Source organism: Dendropsophus ebraccatus, chromosome 13 (assembly GCF_027789765.1).
Source record: "Dendropsophus ebraccatus isolate aDenEbr1 chromosome 13, aDenEbr1.pat, whole genome shotgun sequence".
In the NCBI taxonomy this organism is placed as follows: Eukaryota; Metazoa; Chordata; class Amphibia; order Anura; family Hylidae; genus Dendropsophus; species Dendropsophus ebraccatus.
The window spans coordinates 44,092,690-44,110,544 of NC_091466.1; the positions used below are offsets into that span (position 1 = coordinate 44,092,690).

The 17,855-nt window shown below is 40.8% G+C and overlaps 1 protein-coding gene across 2 annotated transcripts in view; it reads left to right on the top strand.

Moving 5' to 3' along the window:
* KCNH5 (potassium voltage-gated channel subfamily H member 5) overlaps positions 1-17,855 on the top strand; it is a 189,264-nt gene that overhangs the window by 74,878 nt on the left and 96,531 nt on the right. For both annotated transcript variants that reach the window (XM_069949841.1, XM_069949842.1), the window contains exons 6-7: positions 5,255-5,647; positions 12,725-13,154. In XM_069949841.1, coding sequence (XP_069805942.1) covers positions 5,255-5,647; positions 12,725-13,154 — 823 coding nt within the window. The remainder of the gene's footprint in view (positions 1-5,254; positions 5,648-12,724; positions 13,155-17,855) is intronic.

Below are 17,855 nucleotides of genomic sequence, written 5' to 3' on the forward strand. Positions count from 1 at the left end.
TCAGAGCGGCCTGTCTGAGGTGACAGGCCGCTCAGCCAATCACTGGCCAGGACCGCAGTGGCCAGTGATTGGCTGAGTGGCCTGTCAGCTGAGACAGGCCGCTCTGAAGCTGGAGCGTGCGGGACCCAGGGAGAAGACCGCAAGAGGTGCCCTGCAGCCTGGACAGGTAATGTATAGTAATGAGCGAATAGTGAAACATTCGAATATTTGATATTTGTACAAATATCTCCCTGATATTCGACTATTCGATAGAATATTCAATTCCATTAAAGTCTATGGGAACAAGTATTTGATTATTGAAAAACATCTATTCGACCACTTGGAGGTTCACCAAGTCCACAATGACACCTCAGGAAAAGGGAAAAGGGATTTATCAAATATTCAGCGTACTATTCGATAATATTCGAATATTGAATACTATTGAATACCTTACTATTCGATCAAATATCTATTCGATCGAACAGTATTCACTCATCACTAGTAATGTCTAAAGTTTAAACAAGGGCTGCAAGGACATCGGTAACAGTCGTTTAGCAAGGGCTGCATGGACATTATCGGGCTGTGTAATAGGCCCAGTAAACGAGCGCCAATCTAGCAGATCGGCGCTCGTTTACAGTTATTATCAGGCCCCCACTACCCTTAGGCCCTAAGTAAAATTGCAAAGCAATGCATGTTCTGTATTTTCCTATTTATTACGATGAAACCGGCTTCAAACACTTTCTCACTGTGGCACAAAGGTTCCTTATTGCCGCCTAGGTCTAATTAAAATAACAATAATGTTTGATTGCCTTTCTAAAATTAGCTCCTTAGTGAAGTGGAAATGCTCTAGTTTACATGCTAGGACTATGGAGAGATACCTCTGTTTTCTTTGTCAGAGTGTTCTTTTTTTTCCAGGCTATTTTGTAAATTTAACCATCACCTTCCTGGCAACAGTTTTGTACCAGTTTAATGCACTAGTAATAGAGAGCATCGTCACTTTCTCAAAATTCAACCCGTTTTGTAGATGGATATGACACCGTTTTCTTTGCCCATGTGTAATTAATCCCCCCGGGGGTATGGTTACTCTTGCAGCCTACCTTGCACATGGAGTGCAATTGTACGTGGCCGGCCCTGTGCTGCATGATTCATGTACCGATGAGATCCTTAGATTGCCCCTATTAATAATTCACCCAGTGTTGTTAGCCTTTGGAACCTAATCAAAATGTAAGATAAAAGGAGCTCTTTTTACTTGAAGGCAAGGGTGTCTGTTATCCAGTTAGACATGTTCACAGATCCCTCCGTAAGTGTTACTATGCCACCGAGCAACCCAAATCCATATATTTGTTGATTTTACTTCTTTAGATAAACAGGCCTGAAAATAGAACACTGTTTGATGTTCTTACCGCTGCGCAGCCATCCCCGGGGGTAGCTACATTAAGATTCCTGTAGGCGTGTGCATTTGGGGGGCTACTGCCTCCTGAGACTTCACAATGAGAGATAAAATTACAGGTATCATCAGGGTGTATAGGCCTGTCACTTGTCACTTATGGACAGATAGGATATAGGAATATATGTTGTGAGGAAAGAGGCTTCTAGATAGGATGACAATAATAGATAGAAATTAGATAACTAGATATGAGAAAGTGATGGATGAGGGTTAGAGAGAACATATGAAGAGATTGGATGCGCACGTCTGTCATCTATCAGGTAGAAACCTAAAGCCAAATCAGGGGGCTTGATATGTTATAGACGGAACTGAAATCTGTACATAAATGGGAAAAAAAGATGACCCCACTCTTAGAATACATGCAAAAAAGTGATCCTCTTTAACCATGTCCCTGGTACAATGTTTCAGTCCTCCTATGCCAGGGATGGCGAACCTTTGGCCCTCCAGCTGTTGCAAAACTACAATTCCCATCATGCCTGGACAGCCAAAGCTTAGCTTTGGCTGTCCAGGCATGATGGGAATTGTAGTTTTGAAACAGCTGGAGAGCCAAAGGTTCCCCATCCCTGTCCTATGGAATCTTTTAAAGCTTATCCCATAGAGCAGGGGTGGGCAATTCATTTTCCATGAGGGCACATGAGTAATTTAAACGCTTATCGAGGGCCAGACTGGTATGTGGGGACAGGGGTGAGGCGGGTGTGTGTGTCCATTGAGGGGGGGGGGAGGGAATTGAGCAGACTCACAGGTGATGTCTTCTTTGAACCGAGGCTTCATTTCCCCTTTTCCTCTCCATCTGGCCCACCATGAAGATTTCTTCAAGCTACAATTCATCTTTTCAGAACCTGTAGACAAACATCTTAGGCTCTGCACTTTTCCATAAACTTCCTCCCCTTTTTTTACCTATAGGGTCCCATACAGTGGTGATTCTGCTTTGGTGTCATGCGCAGTAAAGTGAGTAGATATGTTGGTTGCCCCATATGTAGGATGCCCCATTTACTAATAATGTCCCCTGCTGTGCATCCCCACCCATAGTAATATTGTCTTCAGTTCTGTACAGCACCCCCACTCACCCACAGTAATAATGCCCCTTGATGTATACAGCCCCCCCCACCCACAGTAATAATGCCCCCTGCTGTATACATCCCACCCCCATAGTAATAATGCCCATTGCTGTGTATCCCCACCCACAGAAATAATGCCCTCTGTTGTATACAGCTCCCCACCCACAGTAATAATGCCCCCTGCTATATACAGCTCCCCACCCACAGTAATAATGCCCCCTGCTATATACAGCTCCCCACCTACAGTAATAATGCCCTCTGTTGTATACAGCTCCCCACCCACAGTAATAATGCCCCCTGCTATATACAGCTCCCCACCCACAGTAATAATGCCCTCTGTTGTATACAGCTCCCCACCCACAGTAATAATGCCCTCTGTTGTATACAGCTCCCCACCCACAGTAATAATGCCCTCTGTTGTATACAGCTCCCCACCCACAGTAATAATGCCCTCTGTTGTATACAGCTCCCCACCCACAGTAATAATGCCCCCTGCTATATACAGCTCCCCACCCACAGTAATTATGTCCCCTGTTGTGCCCCAACATAAAAAACAAAACACATGATAGTCACCTATTGCAGGAAAGGCGCAGGACCCTCCATCTTCTGCCTCCAGTGTCTGTCAGCCAGACGGAGAGTGGTGGGGTGTCGAGTCCCAGCAGTGGATGTAGATGAAACTTTGACAGGCGCTGCCCGATAGTAGCTATAGGACTAAGTCCAAGGCAGGTACTACTAAAAACACATTTATTTGTCTCAAGGGACAACGTGTTTCGGGGTACAGGAAAACCCTTTCTCAAGTCAGGGAGACATGCCTGGATGGGTCCTCCAGCAGGTGTGATGTTATATGATTGCACCTGCTGGATAGATCATCTGGCTGCTCATAAGCAGTGAATAGCTGACAGGTCCTGCTGCTCTATTCTCCTTATGTTACTGCAGTGAGCAGGCTGAACATAGCAGCGGGCATCCCTAGAAGCTGTGCGGTCACGGCTTCCAGGGATCCTGAAAGGTTGACGCAGGCCTGCAATAGAGGAATTGAACCACTGCAGCAGGGAAATGGTTAAATAAGAAGCTGTGATATTTCTTCTTAAAATTCATGTATACTCACATTAATATCACAGTTAAATTTCTGAATAAATAATAGAAACGCGCAAGACAAGAAGAAGACATTGGTATGAGGTAAATAGGAGAAACATTAAACCATTAAAAGAGACTGAAAAAGTAAATGTAAATGATAGATAGATAGATAGATAGATAGATAGATAGATAGATAGATAGATAGATAGGAGATAGATAGATAGATAATGTCTGACATTGTTGGAAGGATAAGAGGTAGATAGAAATACATGGCTGAAGCTGATAGATGTAAAATAAATAGAGATTAGATATGAGCTGGACAGATAAATTTACGAAGACATAGGGCGATGTTTGGTTTTATTTTAAACCTACTGTACATCATAGAAGAGGAATATCAAGCATCACTGCCTGAACAATGTGCATTTTCATTACTCTGAATAATCCATATAAACAATTCTTGATGTTCCATAATAGAAAACTGGCTCACTGGCGTTTGATAAAACATCTAATCTTCATGAAACTAGAGCTGTGGCAGGATTGTATTTTCCTTTTATGAGTGTTTCCACAAGTAAGGAATCAGAGATTAGATATAAACTGTCTCAGATCTTATGAGGTTTACTGAGTTGTGTGAAAAAGGCAACTGTGCGGAGCAGAACAGTGTTTGATGCTTCCCATATCTATGACCGGCTTCAGTCCCTCTAGAATACTTCTTGATAGGGACACTTCTCTTAATGTCCTCATTCATTTTTTCCAGTTTCTTTCACCTCCTCCGTTGCTGGTGCACGTAAGGCCTTTAAACTATACGCAACAAAAACAACTCTATGATGGATGTATTTTAAAACAGATGGACCATGCTGACTTCTATTGAGGTCTGTCAGGGTTCTAGTATTTTTTTGTGGCAAGAATAGTGTTCTTGACTTTGCTATTAAAAATACTATAAGGAAATAAAACTAACTTAGGGTCCTATTACATGGGCCAGTGACAAGTGCCAATGTGCTAGATCGGTGCTCATTTACTTGGCCTATCACACGGCCTGATAATCATTTAGAAAGGGCTGCACAGAAATAATTAGTGATGTTCGTGCAGCCCTTGCCCAAACAGTTAATACAATACCTGTCCATGCTCCCGGTCTTCTCCTGCGCTCTGCATTCTTCCCTGTCCAACGGCTGCAACTTCAGAGTGGTCTCTGAGTGGACAAGAAAAATGGGTGCGTGGACAGGTAATGTATCAACAGTTTGTTCAATAGTCAGCTGCACATCACCATTACACATAACAATGCACACCTGATGCCTGAGAGTCTTATATCAGAGCCTAAAGAAATGATCAGCGGATGATTGTTTCATCGGCTGATCGTCGTCTGTTACACGTAGTGAAAAACGCCCTATTATCGCTCTGTGTAATAGGGCCCTTAGACTTCACTGCATGTTTAGGAATGGTACAGTGAAAACAGACCAGCCAAACTAAGCTTTACCCCAATAACTTAGTCTCTCCCACCTAGCTAGCTAGAAATAGATGGAGCCCTGTAGATTTTGTGCAAGACTATTTTTCTTAATGGCTTTCAAAAAGTTTTAAAAATTTGCAAATATGTTAAGTGACCCTCCCTCATCCATTTATTTCAAGTTTTATTATCTCTAAAGTACTGTACTCTATTATCTATCTTGTATGGAAGTCACTTTTAACTTCTTATCTCATGCAGGTTCTTCAGTTGGGATCAGACATCCTTCCTCAATACAAGCAAGAAGCACCAAAAACTCCACCACACATTATATTGCACTATTGTGCATTCAAGACCACCTGGGATTGGGTCATTCTAATACTAACCTTCTACACTGCTATCATGGTTCCTTACAACGTCTCCTTCAAGACAAAGCAGAACAACATTGCCTGGCTGGTGCTGGACAGCGTGGTGGACGTTATTTTTCTTGTTGATATAGTTTTGAACTTTCATACGACTTTTGTTGGACCTGGAGGAGAAGTTATTTCCGATCCCAAACTTATTAGAATGAACTACTTGAAAACATGGTTTGTCATTGACTTACTGTCTTGCTTACCATATGATATTATTAATGCCTTTGAAAATGTGGATGAGGTAAGTGTATGGCAACAAAGTATTTTCATAAATGTCTGGTGAAATTCTAACACCGCTATATAATAATCACATTATACCACTATATATTGACCAACCCAATGGGCAAAAAAAGTGCTATACATGCAGGGCTTCATCGTGATGTAGACTAAAGCCAAAAAATGCTGATCATATGAAGACAATAGCATGGTTTTCCATTCTTACCCATCCTATACTTTCAGCAATGCTTCCTCCAGCTATTCTGTATGTGGCACCACTAGAAGATGCTTGAACAATCTATAAGATAAAGTTGACACTGGCAGCAGTAGTGAGCAGAGAATCTTTATTCTGTTTCATGCTGCTCGAACTAAAGGCAGCATGAAATAGACTAACTCTCTCAATGGGGAAGTCCATGGTAGCTTCTCCTCGGAGCCCCTTGCAGCTGGTGACATAAGTACAGTATTATTCAATTAAATTGCTGCAGTGTTTCAGTGTCAATTATACCACATTGTAATAAGATAGCCTCTCTCTGTTTCTATCTACATGGCAGCATGAAACCGGCAGATGAAAATTCCCATTAAAAAGTCCCTGGGTAGAGGGCTCCTGTGTTGTTACCCCCTTCCTGATGCACCTGCAATGGCCACAATAAGTTTAAGCACTACCTTGCTAAGAAAGATAATGTAAAGGCTCTTTAATGAAAATAGTATATGGAATATTCCTATGCATATCTTCTTGTACTATAAACAGTTACTCCAGTGCTCCTTTGCACAAGGTTTCATACTTTCCCCCACAATGTACAGGCAATTGCTGGTCAAATGTGGCTTAAAGGGAACCAATCACCGGGAACCATCAAAATGGCTATAACGCTAAGGAAATGTGCTGTTACATGACCCAGCACGCTTCCAAAACATATTCCTATAGCCCACATGCCTGACCGGTATAAAAAAACAAACTTATATTTATAAAGTCCTGTGCTCTATATGACTGAAGCCTTAAAGGGGTTGTCCAGTGAAACTCTTCTTCTTTCAAATCAACTGGTGTCATAAAGTTATATAGATTTATAATTTACTTGTATTAAAAATCTCAAGTCTTCCCATACTTATTAGCTACTAAATGTCATGCAGAAAATGTTGTTTTATTTTCAGTCTGACGAAGTGCTCTCTGCTGACATCTCTGGCCGAGACAGGGACTGTCCAGAGCAGGAGAGGTTTTCTATGGGGATTCATAGAAAACTAAGACAGAGTTCCTGTCTCGGCCAGAGATGTCAGCAGAAAGCACTGTGTCAGACTAAAAATAAAACTTTTTCCTGCATGACATTTAGTAGCTAAAAAGTATGGGATTTTTTAATAGAAGTTAATTACAAATCTATATAGCTTTCTAATATCAGTTGATTTGCAAGAAAAAGATTTTCGCTGGACAACCCCATTAACTAGGCATCTGGGTCCCTTCCTTTCGTCAACTCGTCAAGGTCACCGGGTGTGTCAGCACTGTAATCACACCCCTCTGGGTATGATTTAAAGAGCTGTAATCTCCATGATGTCACCAAGGGGCGGGTGTCGCTTCGGCATCTTCCTTACACCAGACATGCGCATGTGCATCACCTCTCGGTGATGCGAAGGCCCGCCTCTGGGTAACGTCATGGAGATTACAGCTCTTTGAATCACACCCAGAGGGGCGTGATCACGGTGCAGACACGCCCGGTGACCATGACTAGTTGGGCCTCATTTAGATAGAGCAAAGAGTGAAGCAATCAATCAAAGGAATCCTGTCTCACCTGTGCCCCCATCAGTTTACCAGAATTGGCAGTAATTCACATACTGTATGCTCTAAGAATAATGAGATGACTCTGCATACATTGCCCCAGTTTACACAGCAAAGCTGCTAAAATAGAAAATTCCGATGAATCACAGCTGCCCTAGAGTCCAGTATAAAAACTAGAATTTTTCACGATATAATTTTGTCCTTTTCTTATCATACATTCCCTTTAAGGCCAGCACAGCATTTTATAAGAAAAATATTAACACAGAAACACAGAAGTGTCTTAAAACAGTAAAAATAACATAGCAACAGAGTAAACAAGCAACATCCAGGGACTATAATTTCAGATAATGCTTTTTCACCTCCATCAGTTTATATTTTGCTCTGCTCTTGGAAATGGTTATTACTTTGGTGCTGATAGTGAGAGAATAACTTACAGGTAGTATACCAGTTTAGTATTGGTCAGCCATTTCCGAATCCCTGCCGGAGATAAACACGCATTAATTGGAAGCAATTTACAATGATAACACTCTGGAGTATATGATGATATAGTCACAAAGTAAACACTTGGCATCTGTGCTGTAGGCCAGAGCTATCTTGTGCGCACATCTCCAGAGCTGTCACTTGATGACCCACTTTACGGTCACACTGGCTAAGATAAAGGCTTTTATTGGTATACAGGGAATTGAAAATATCAACTTGTCTTATTGTAGGGATAACAGTACAACGAGGCTATAAAACATACCTGCTATTATACATTATTGCTTAGGTTGTCTCTTACATAGAAATATCCATGCTATTTTAAAAGCGAATGTACCATCACATCTAGTAAAAAAAAAAAAAAAAAAATCATCAGCCAACATGCACAATGTTGGATGATTCTTGTCTTTCAACCTGTTGAAAAAAATCTTAAAAAATATTTTTAGCATAGCTAAACAATAAGCAACAGGAGCGGCGGCAGCAGACCGCTGATAACTCCTCTTATTGATTACCTGTTTGCATTGATACATTCTTTCATATATTTGTTCTTGCAACAGTCTTATTTGTTACACAATTCTGCCCTACTGTAAGTCCTGGAGGTATTTGAGTACTGGGACCCAGAAAAGGCAACTTCTTTAGATGACAGCCGGTTTTGCTATCTATCCATACAGACATTATCTTTCTCCAACATAACATCTGATTTGTAAGAGAGACACAGCAAATTAAGTGAATAAATGCCGAGCTTGGATGCCAATGCCAAGGGTGTTACTGGAAGGACTAGTACTCATGGTTGCCAACCTGAATTTTTTCCCCCTATTTTTCTGCAAAACCTATCCAAATGTCATTGACAGCCAATGTTTCCTATGCACACACTGGAAAACTAGAATGAATTAAAAAGTTCATAAGTTTTCATGGAGACATAATGGATTAGCTCTATGACAAAAGGACCCATGTACTGTGCTTTCAGGGTCTGTGTCTACCCCTGCTAAGTGTGTGGAATTACAAAAAAATTTGCTATTTTCTTTGGGAAACAGAGCCACTCTTGTCCATGGGCTGTAATGCCAGGCACTTAAAGGGTTAAAGGTAAACTCTCAGCAGGTAAAAAGAATCTAACCTGCTGATATCTCCCTTTAGTACACATGCTGAGGGTGCAGGTAAGTAACTTGTCCCAGTTTCCCAGGATTAAATCCAGCTTTTTCTGGCATCCTAGGAGGAGGGGCAGGGAGCAGAACGCCAATCAAATGAATCGCTTTGTTTAAATAAGCAATTCATTCATCTCTACAGGTAAGTTTCTAACGTTATCCTCAGTGCTGTTTATGTGCTATTAGCAGTATAATCCATATGCTAATTAAATGTGTTGGTTCACTGGGGGTTGGACTACCGCACCGAACCTTTAAGCTGGACTGCTACTCATGATGAATGTCAGCAGAGCAGGTCAGCTGGAGCAGATCGCTGCACTGGGGGCAGTAGTCCCACCCTCAGTGCACCAAAACACCTAATTAGTATGAGGATTACACTAAGAACACAAAAACGGCGCTGAGATTAAGGTAAGAAACTTACCTTCATCCTTAGCGCCATGTGTGTTATAGGGAGATGATAGCAGGTTAGATTCTTCTAACCTGCTAATAATTTAACTTTAAGGGGAACTTGTAAATTTATAAATGAAGTCCTGTTTTTATTGGAAAATATTTGGTGAAATTTGCAATTTTATTCTTTTAGATTTTTGCTCATTATTGTTTTAGGAGTCTAATGGGTTGATCCAAAGATTAGGATCACCAACAAGACTCCTAAGCCCAGAATGAGCAGGGGTGTAAACGAATAAAAAAGCTAGTTCCACCAAATTTTTTCTATAAAAATAGAAATCAGTTTGCTCAAAACGTTTTACTTTACAGCATGGTGCCTAAAGATATCCTATACAAGCCCTCCTTTTTCCAGTTCGTGCACTATCCATGGTTCTGAACCTCTACTCATGTATTCAATCTGATATCTGTCTGACCAGTCACTTATAATAAGAAATGAGCGAAGCAAATCAAGATTCTCTGTAAATCGTGCTGTCAATTCGCTTCATTCTGCAAAGCGAATTCCTGCTGATTTGTTAAAGTGTCACTGTTGTATTCCCCCCCCCCCCCCACACAGAAATCAATAGTACAGGTGATTTTAAGAAACGTTGTAATTGGTTTTTTTTAGGCAAATATGCCATTATCTGCATTAAAAAAAGACCCCCCCCCCCTCTCTCTCATTCACTGCTCATTATCAGGAAATCTCGACTCTTTTACATCAGTCGAGTCCTGTCTAACCTATGGAGAGGGAAGGGGGGAGGAGGGAGATTAGTCGCCAGCAGAGAACAAAGGATTACAGAGCGGGACCTGTGTGAAAACCGGTATTCAGAAATCAGAGAGGTCAGTGCTGACTTCAGAGCAGATAGCCGATAGCAGATAGTCATGTATCTTTAAATTAACTCTTTGTTGTCGTGTTTTGGGGCCCTCCACCCCTCCCTTCTCCATAGAGAACAATGAAGACAGGGGGGAGATCTTCAAACTGCTTTTTCATGAAAAAAATGCATTTTTTGGCTAATAAACCCAATTACAAAGTTTCTTCACATTGCCTGTACTATTGATTTTTGCAAAAAAAAATGTAAACTACGGTGACACTTAAAGGATTTTGCAAAAAAAAAAAAAAAAATGGCGGCCGCACATGCTGTCTGGAGCATCGCTGGGCGGGTGAAAGGGATTAACCATAATCCCCATCCAATCAGCTGCAGGCCCCTCTGTGATGTCAGCACCTCCCCCTCACCTTCTATATTAGGAGGTTTGGTAACGGAGGCGGCCAGTCGGCTGTGTGTGGGGGAGAGAGCAAGATGGCAGCAGGCAGTTAGAGCAGAGCAGGGAGAGACTAACAGAGTGATTTAGGGACAGAGAGGAGAGCAATAGCGGAAATTGGATGGTTGACTGATTTACTTTTTTGGGGGGATTTGGATTTTCTGATTTTTTTTTTTTTACACTTTTACAACAACATGCTTTAACAAATTCGCCCTTCTGTAATAGTCCAAGTACTGTAGCTTCTACAGTTTTGGCAGTTTCAAGGAAATTCATTAAGATCCGATTCATGAATCTTAACGAGTTTGACCGAACATTTGCGAAGCTTGTGAAGCGAATTTCTGGCTGCTTTGGTCATCTCTACTTATAATATGGCTATTATTCCTATTGTGGCCATTATGCTAAATTATTCTAAAAGCAATGCACAATCCTAAAAAAAGTTTGCTTTCTTTCAACTAAAATAACTTGACCATTGTTAACTTATTACATGCTAATTGCCGCTTATGTTTCCATGACGGCTAGATAGCAACAAGCAATCACACCGCAGGTGATATTCATCATTGTTCCAAGCCAATTACTACCTACACACGAGATTGTACTTTTGTATGATTCCAAATAAATGTTCAATCGAACGCAGTAGCTCTACAGAGAAATGTTTGCTTTAATTGTGGAAAACGTCATGCCGAGAATGCAGTGGGGATGTTTTTCTCCTCAAATCCCACAGTGTAAATGTATTAAGGATCACAGCACTTGACAACAGGACGGGTCTGAGTTCAGTATTGAAATGTGGTCATTAGTGTTTACGGGTCAGTCCAATTCTTAGATTTTTCAGATTTATTATGCTGTTTAAAAAAGCGTTAAGAATATCCTAAGCTTTTGATACAACATAATACAATCCATTTATAAGTAACTTATTTCCACAATATGATTACTGGTTTAAAGGGATTGTCATATATATAGTCAACACCATTCCTTATCCCCAGTTAGGGCATATAGACATCATAGAGTTCATATGGGACCACCCTCCATGAGCCATGGAGCTACTATCAAGAGCAGATTTGATCTTTAACATGACCATGTACAACTAATGAATGGGTGCCACAAAATACTACAAAGAGATGGCCATACTTAGCTTCCCTCCACCAGTTGGTTGTCAGGTCAGCTTTGTATGAAAGGGTTACCCAGATAGGACAATCACATCCTTGGACCATTTTACGAATGGAAAGTCTTTACTTACCGATGTAATACTTGGCCATTAATTAGTTAAAATTACATTGTCATACCCCCCCCCTTCTATATGCATGGTTCTACAAACCATCAACAAGCTGAGATGGCACATATTTGAAATATACCTTCATAAAACTTGTCCTTGGTTTCTTTTAGCTCAAAAATGCTTTCTTTTTTTGGTGTTAGAGTGTCACCTAGGTGGGGCTTCATGGCCGTTTAGCCCCTTCTCTCTGCCTCAGTTGATGCCGTAATCTCTGCCCCTTCTCCCACAGTGACATCTCGTTAATGGGTTGCTACTGCAGTGTGAACGCCTGACATCATTACAGTGGTGCAGGCGCAGTTGGGCAGTAGAGTCGCCATATCCTTAGTTGCCCTGACCACGCCTTCATCTGTACTCATGTCTGCCTCCAGCTATTTTCATTTTGGGTTGCTAGTGTACCAAGCTAGATGCTAAAGGAGGGAACTTACTTAACCCTTTAGTTTGCTGTGTCCCACCTGAGGTGGGGAGAGCCCATGAAGCCCTTCCTAGGTGACACTTACCGCCAAATAACTTTTTCAGTATAAAGAAGCTGAGGACAAGATTTATAAAGTTAAATTCTAGATGTGCAGAATCTCAGCTTATTATGGTGCAGAGAACCGCACATATAGAAAGGGGGGGGGGGTATCGACTTAACATACACTATACTATAGTATACTGAAGACTACCATGACTTTCCAATAGATGTTTAGCAAAAATAAAATAAAAAAGGCCTCATATTATACTTTAGTATACTTATCTTATTGCCACTAATTTTACTAACATTCTTCTTGTGTTTCCCAGGGCATCAGCAGCCTCTTCAGCTCTCTTAAGGTGGTACGACTCTTAAGATTGGGTCGTGTGGCCAGGAAATTGGACCATTATTTGGAATATGGTGCTGCAGTACTGGTTCTGTTGGTCTGCGTATTTGGACTTGTTGCCCATTGGCTAGCCTGTATTTGGTATAGTATCGGAGACTATGAAGTTATCGATGAAGCAAACAACACAACCAAGAATGATAGCTGGCTTTACCAACTGGGAATAAGTATTGGCAGTCCTTATCGCTATAATGCCTCTGGCACAGGGCAATGGGAAGGTGGACCCAGTAAGTACTCATTGTACATATCATCTCTCTACTTTACCATGACAAGCCTTACAACTATTGGATTTGGAAACATTGCTCCAACCACTGATGGAGAGAAGATATTTTCTGTTGCAATGATGATGGTTGGCTGTAAGTAAATGATTTTTTATTTTATTTTATTATAAAGTATTATGTATTTAATTCATTTAGGTAATGGGAACATTTGGCACAGTGGTTAACACTATTGCTGGCTTTGCTTTGATGCAGATATATTAAGAAAATTACAACAAATAGGCGACACTGCAAATTACACTGAAGCATTGTGGACATAGAGCAGTAGGTACACTGCTAATAACATAGGGTACATCTGCCCTGATCTATGTACGGGTGGTAAGAGATGATAGAGAAGCCATAATTGACTAATGTGGATCATTTTCAGCATGCAGATGGGCCTAGCTTGCAGGTACACAGCTCAGGGATTACGTAGGCTCTCTTCCTCTCCTACAGATACCAGTAGCTAATCCCTGCCCCCAATTCTTTTGTCTTGTCCTGGGTCTCTTTGTTACTAAAGACAAAAATTCCCTGAGAACAAGCAGTGGACAGCAGAATATAAAGAAGGGAGACACCAAGTGGCCAAAATTTTAGAGCTATTTTACAAATATGTTAGGAATCACATAGGTTAAGGTTGTTGTTTTTTTTTTTTTTAAATGACTGACCTTTTTAAGGGGTATTTCAACTTAAAACTAACTTGTCCTCTATCCCCAGCATAGGGGACAAGTAAGATATTGCAGGAGGTCCAACCTCCACACCTCCTGGTGATCTCCATATCGGCCCCCAGCTCCTTCTTTTTGAATACATCTGCGGGTACGGACGGCATTCACTACCGGTGCTGTACTTGGCTCTCTCTGGTGAATTCATTAATTTTCTATGGAGCCGCTGGAGACAGCCAAGTACAGCTGTGGATAGGGGACCAGTTAGTTTTAAGTTAGAATAACCCTTTAAGGCCCCTTAATCAGTTTAGCCATATTTTACTTGGTTTGGATTAAAAGGGTTGTCCATGATAAATTCCTAATCTGTGATCCTGGTGAGGCTGCAGGGGACATGTTCTGCTCCGCCATAGCTGCAGGTTCCTGGGTCGTCCCCTCTCCGCATTTCAGCAACATCTGATGACGTGCTGCTCCCACCAGAAATGGTCACTCAGCATAGATTCTACACGGGCAATGCTGAGCGGCCATTTCCAATTGGCACGTCACTTGCTGAAACGCTGACAGCGGGCGGCCAGGGAACCTGCAGCTGAAGTGGAGCAGAACAGGTAAGGATACATCACTTCCATGTTCCCCCAATTTATCCCAGACAACCCCTTTAACAAAGGGCAACGGAGAAGCACATATGTCCCATATACTGGTTAAATAATGCTTTCTTATGTACATTCTTCCCTTCTATCCGAATCCGACCAATCACAGAGCACTATCAATGCAGTCGTCTACATTCCATCCATATCAGAAGCCTCTATTCCTCCCAGTTTTACTCTGCAATGAATTCCATTACTAATGTGCTAAACCCTGATCTATCCAGTTATTATGATAAATGATTTAATCAGATAAAATGCTCTACTAATGTTTTATTGATGTAAGAAGCAGTAGAAAATCCTCCAAGTAATTTTTCCGGCATGATTTGAATTACTCGCGTTTAACGTAGACTTTGAAGTGATTTATTATTTTGTGTAATTGATCTTGATTGCCATGATTGAAGCAGATGAGACTGAAAATGTACTGTCAAGCTAGGAATCCCAACACTGGGTTTTCAAAGCTGAAACACAATGCAATGATTTTCTACTGAGTAAAACATTTAGCTAAACATAATCATACAGTAGTATACTGAGATGCAGAAACCAGTCGCTTCCTTGGTGCAGAGATTGCTTCTACGTATTATATTCTGTTAGGCAGAGATGCAACTAGCGGGTACAGACTGTTTGCAGGATGATGGAAGGAAAAGCAGATGTCCAGCACATCATTTTCTTCCATGAAATTACACTTTTATTCATAATTCCGTAAAAACTTTATATCTATGACTGACGGATTTCAAATTTGCACCCTTAGTCAAAGCCTATAAATAAGGGTTCAACCCCTAAATGCATCAGTTTGCCTTCTTACTGCCCCCCAGTGGCAACCATATTGTGCAAGAATTTATGTATTTAGGTTGTGTCAGCTTGGGTTAATATACATGCAGTTTGGAAAAATGAGGGACTTGACAAACTTGACAAACTCCTTTACAGTCATGTGTCTGCTACGTGATATATACGCCGGCACCATCATTGTTTTTGTTGTTCTGCTCCTATGGAAATTAACAGTGGGAATAGAGTCTTAAAGAGGTATTCTGGAGAACAAAAATGTTTTCAGATCAATTGGTGTCAGAAAATTATACAGATTTGTGAATAATTTCTATTTAGATATTTAAAGGCTTCCAGTACTAATCAGCTGCTGTATGTCCTGCAGGAAGTGGTGTATTCTTTCCAGTCTGGCACAGTGCTCTCTGCTGCCACCTCTGTTCATGTCAGGAACTGTCCAGAGCAATAGCAAATCCCCATAAAAACTTCTGCTTTGAACAGTTCCTGACATGGACAGGAGTGTCAGTAGAGAGCACTGGCTCATACTGGAATGAATACACTTCCTGGAGGACATAAAGCAAATGATAAGTACTGGAAGGCTTGATTTTTTTTTTTAAATAGGTCATTTTAAGTCATTAACAAATTTCTGCCCCCAGTTAATTTGAGACCTTAAAAAAATAAAATAAAAAAATAAAATAAAAATGGAATACCCTTTTAAGAACCCCATTAAATCTATCAAGCAAAAGCTAAAACATTCATCTATGTTATACAAAATTGTAATTACAATTTGTATGGGGAATTCTCAGCATTTACAGAGGCAGAAAATTTTTCATTCACAGGCTGCAGAAATTTTTTTTTTGCGGAAAGTGCACATTTCAGTTTTGGTTGTTAATACATTGTGGATTTCCCCCATTGACCTTAATAGTAAAGTCACAATTATTCTGCAACAAATCCACACCAAAATCCACATGATTTAGTGCAACTTTTCTGAGATGGATGTTGCTAGTGCTGTTTCATGTCTGATTTGGGGGCTGGTGTTTTTTTATCAGTGAAAAACCACCAGTGTACATTGTGTCTAGATCCAATGCAGCATCACTTTATTATCTAACATAAATATGGGATATTGTCCCTCACCCTGAAGGAAACTGTGTAGATTCATGGTTAGAGATCCCGCTGAGAGCGCTGTCTATTATTGGAGATATGTCCCATGCACCCTGCTGAAAATGCTGATCATGTCACATTCTTCACTTCTGAAGCCTTCAGTCAAACAAATAGATGGGCCCCATAGGGTCAAAACAGAATTTTCTTTTGCAAAATATAGTCTATCAGACTTCTAAGCATACTGTTTCTGGATGAGCCTGGGGAAGGAGAGCTGCTAAATAAATTCTCCACTCTAAATATAGCATGAGTGACATTAAAGGCAAGTGGCAGAGATTTTTAGAGATATTTACAGATCCATTGCAGACGTTCGGCTCTGCTCTCATTGGCAAGCCTTGCATCTATAACTAAGGGACAGGGGGAGCAGAGCTGAATTTGTGAAATAACTCTTAAAGGGAATATTATTTGTGAGCATTTGTAGTTTGAGTGAAACAAAGTTTTGTTTGTTAAAAAAAAAGTTTAGTGGTTATTTTAATATGTTAATAAAACATAAGTTGTTACTGTATATGAATAATACTCTGTATATAATTGTTTGGGGTAAATCGTTGACATTGTCAATGAAGGGGGTATCATATATATGGGACTGGCCTGGTAAAACAGCTCAGCCCATTCACTTGAATGTCACAGCCACGATTTTATGACTGTCAACAAAGGATGAGAAAATTCCCAGTACTTTGCTTTGCTAGGCTCAACGGTCGGCTTATCAGTCTGCTGCCTTTGAACTCTGTGCTGCTCGGCTCTGGGTGCCTGGAAAGGCTGGATCCAGTCCTAGGAAACGTCACCCAGTTTCCCAGGGCTGGATACAACTGTTCCGGGCACCCTGAGCAGCACGGAAGGAGCAGCAGATGATAAGCCGACCGTCGAGCCTAGCAAAGTACATTGCTAGTACTGTAAATGCACTCATCCGTATTATTAACTTGCCAGGAGACAATGCTCTTTGTTCAGTCATTATAATGTCACTGTGTGGTTACAGATGCTTTGGTGCTCTGTGATAGGAGAGCTGACCATACAATGCAGCACCCCCAGGATTCTCTGCTACTAAATGTGGATGTGAAGCAGTGAAGATTTATTCTGTTTTTGCACCATAGCAATGGCTGTTAATACCAAGCCATGTCTGTGAGCGTCTGTGTCTAGTTCCTTTTTTTGAACAGAGAAAAGATCAAATATCGGCACAGAATGAGCATGGACCACAGTTCCACAGGAAACGAGACACCTAGTGGCCATATGTATAGTGTTAATTTAAACATAGAAAACTTAAAAGAAAATTGAATATATTGCAAAACTGCTATTTATTTATTAAAATAATTAATTTTTCTAATTTACTAATTATTTTGGTTGTGTGATATATAATATACAATGTCCTGTCCTGCTGGGGCTTTTTCTGTGGGTATATAATGCTGGCATCAAACTGTAATATAGGACATTGCTTCTCTATAAGAGAATGCTATACATGGTGCCTGAGCCTGCTATATACATTAGGGACCAACTCTGAACAGATATGAAAAAGAAACGTTCATTTCAAGGTAGTGCAAAGAAAGGGAATCAGGGATTGTCTGTGCCAAGTATGGATGTTTTCTTCCAAAGCA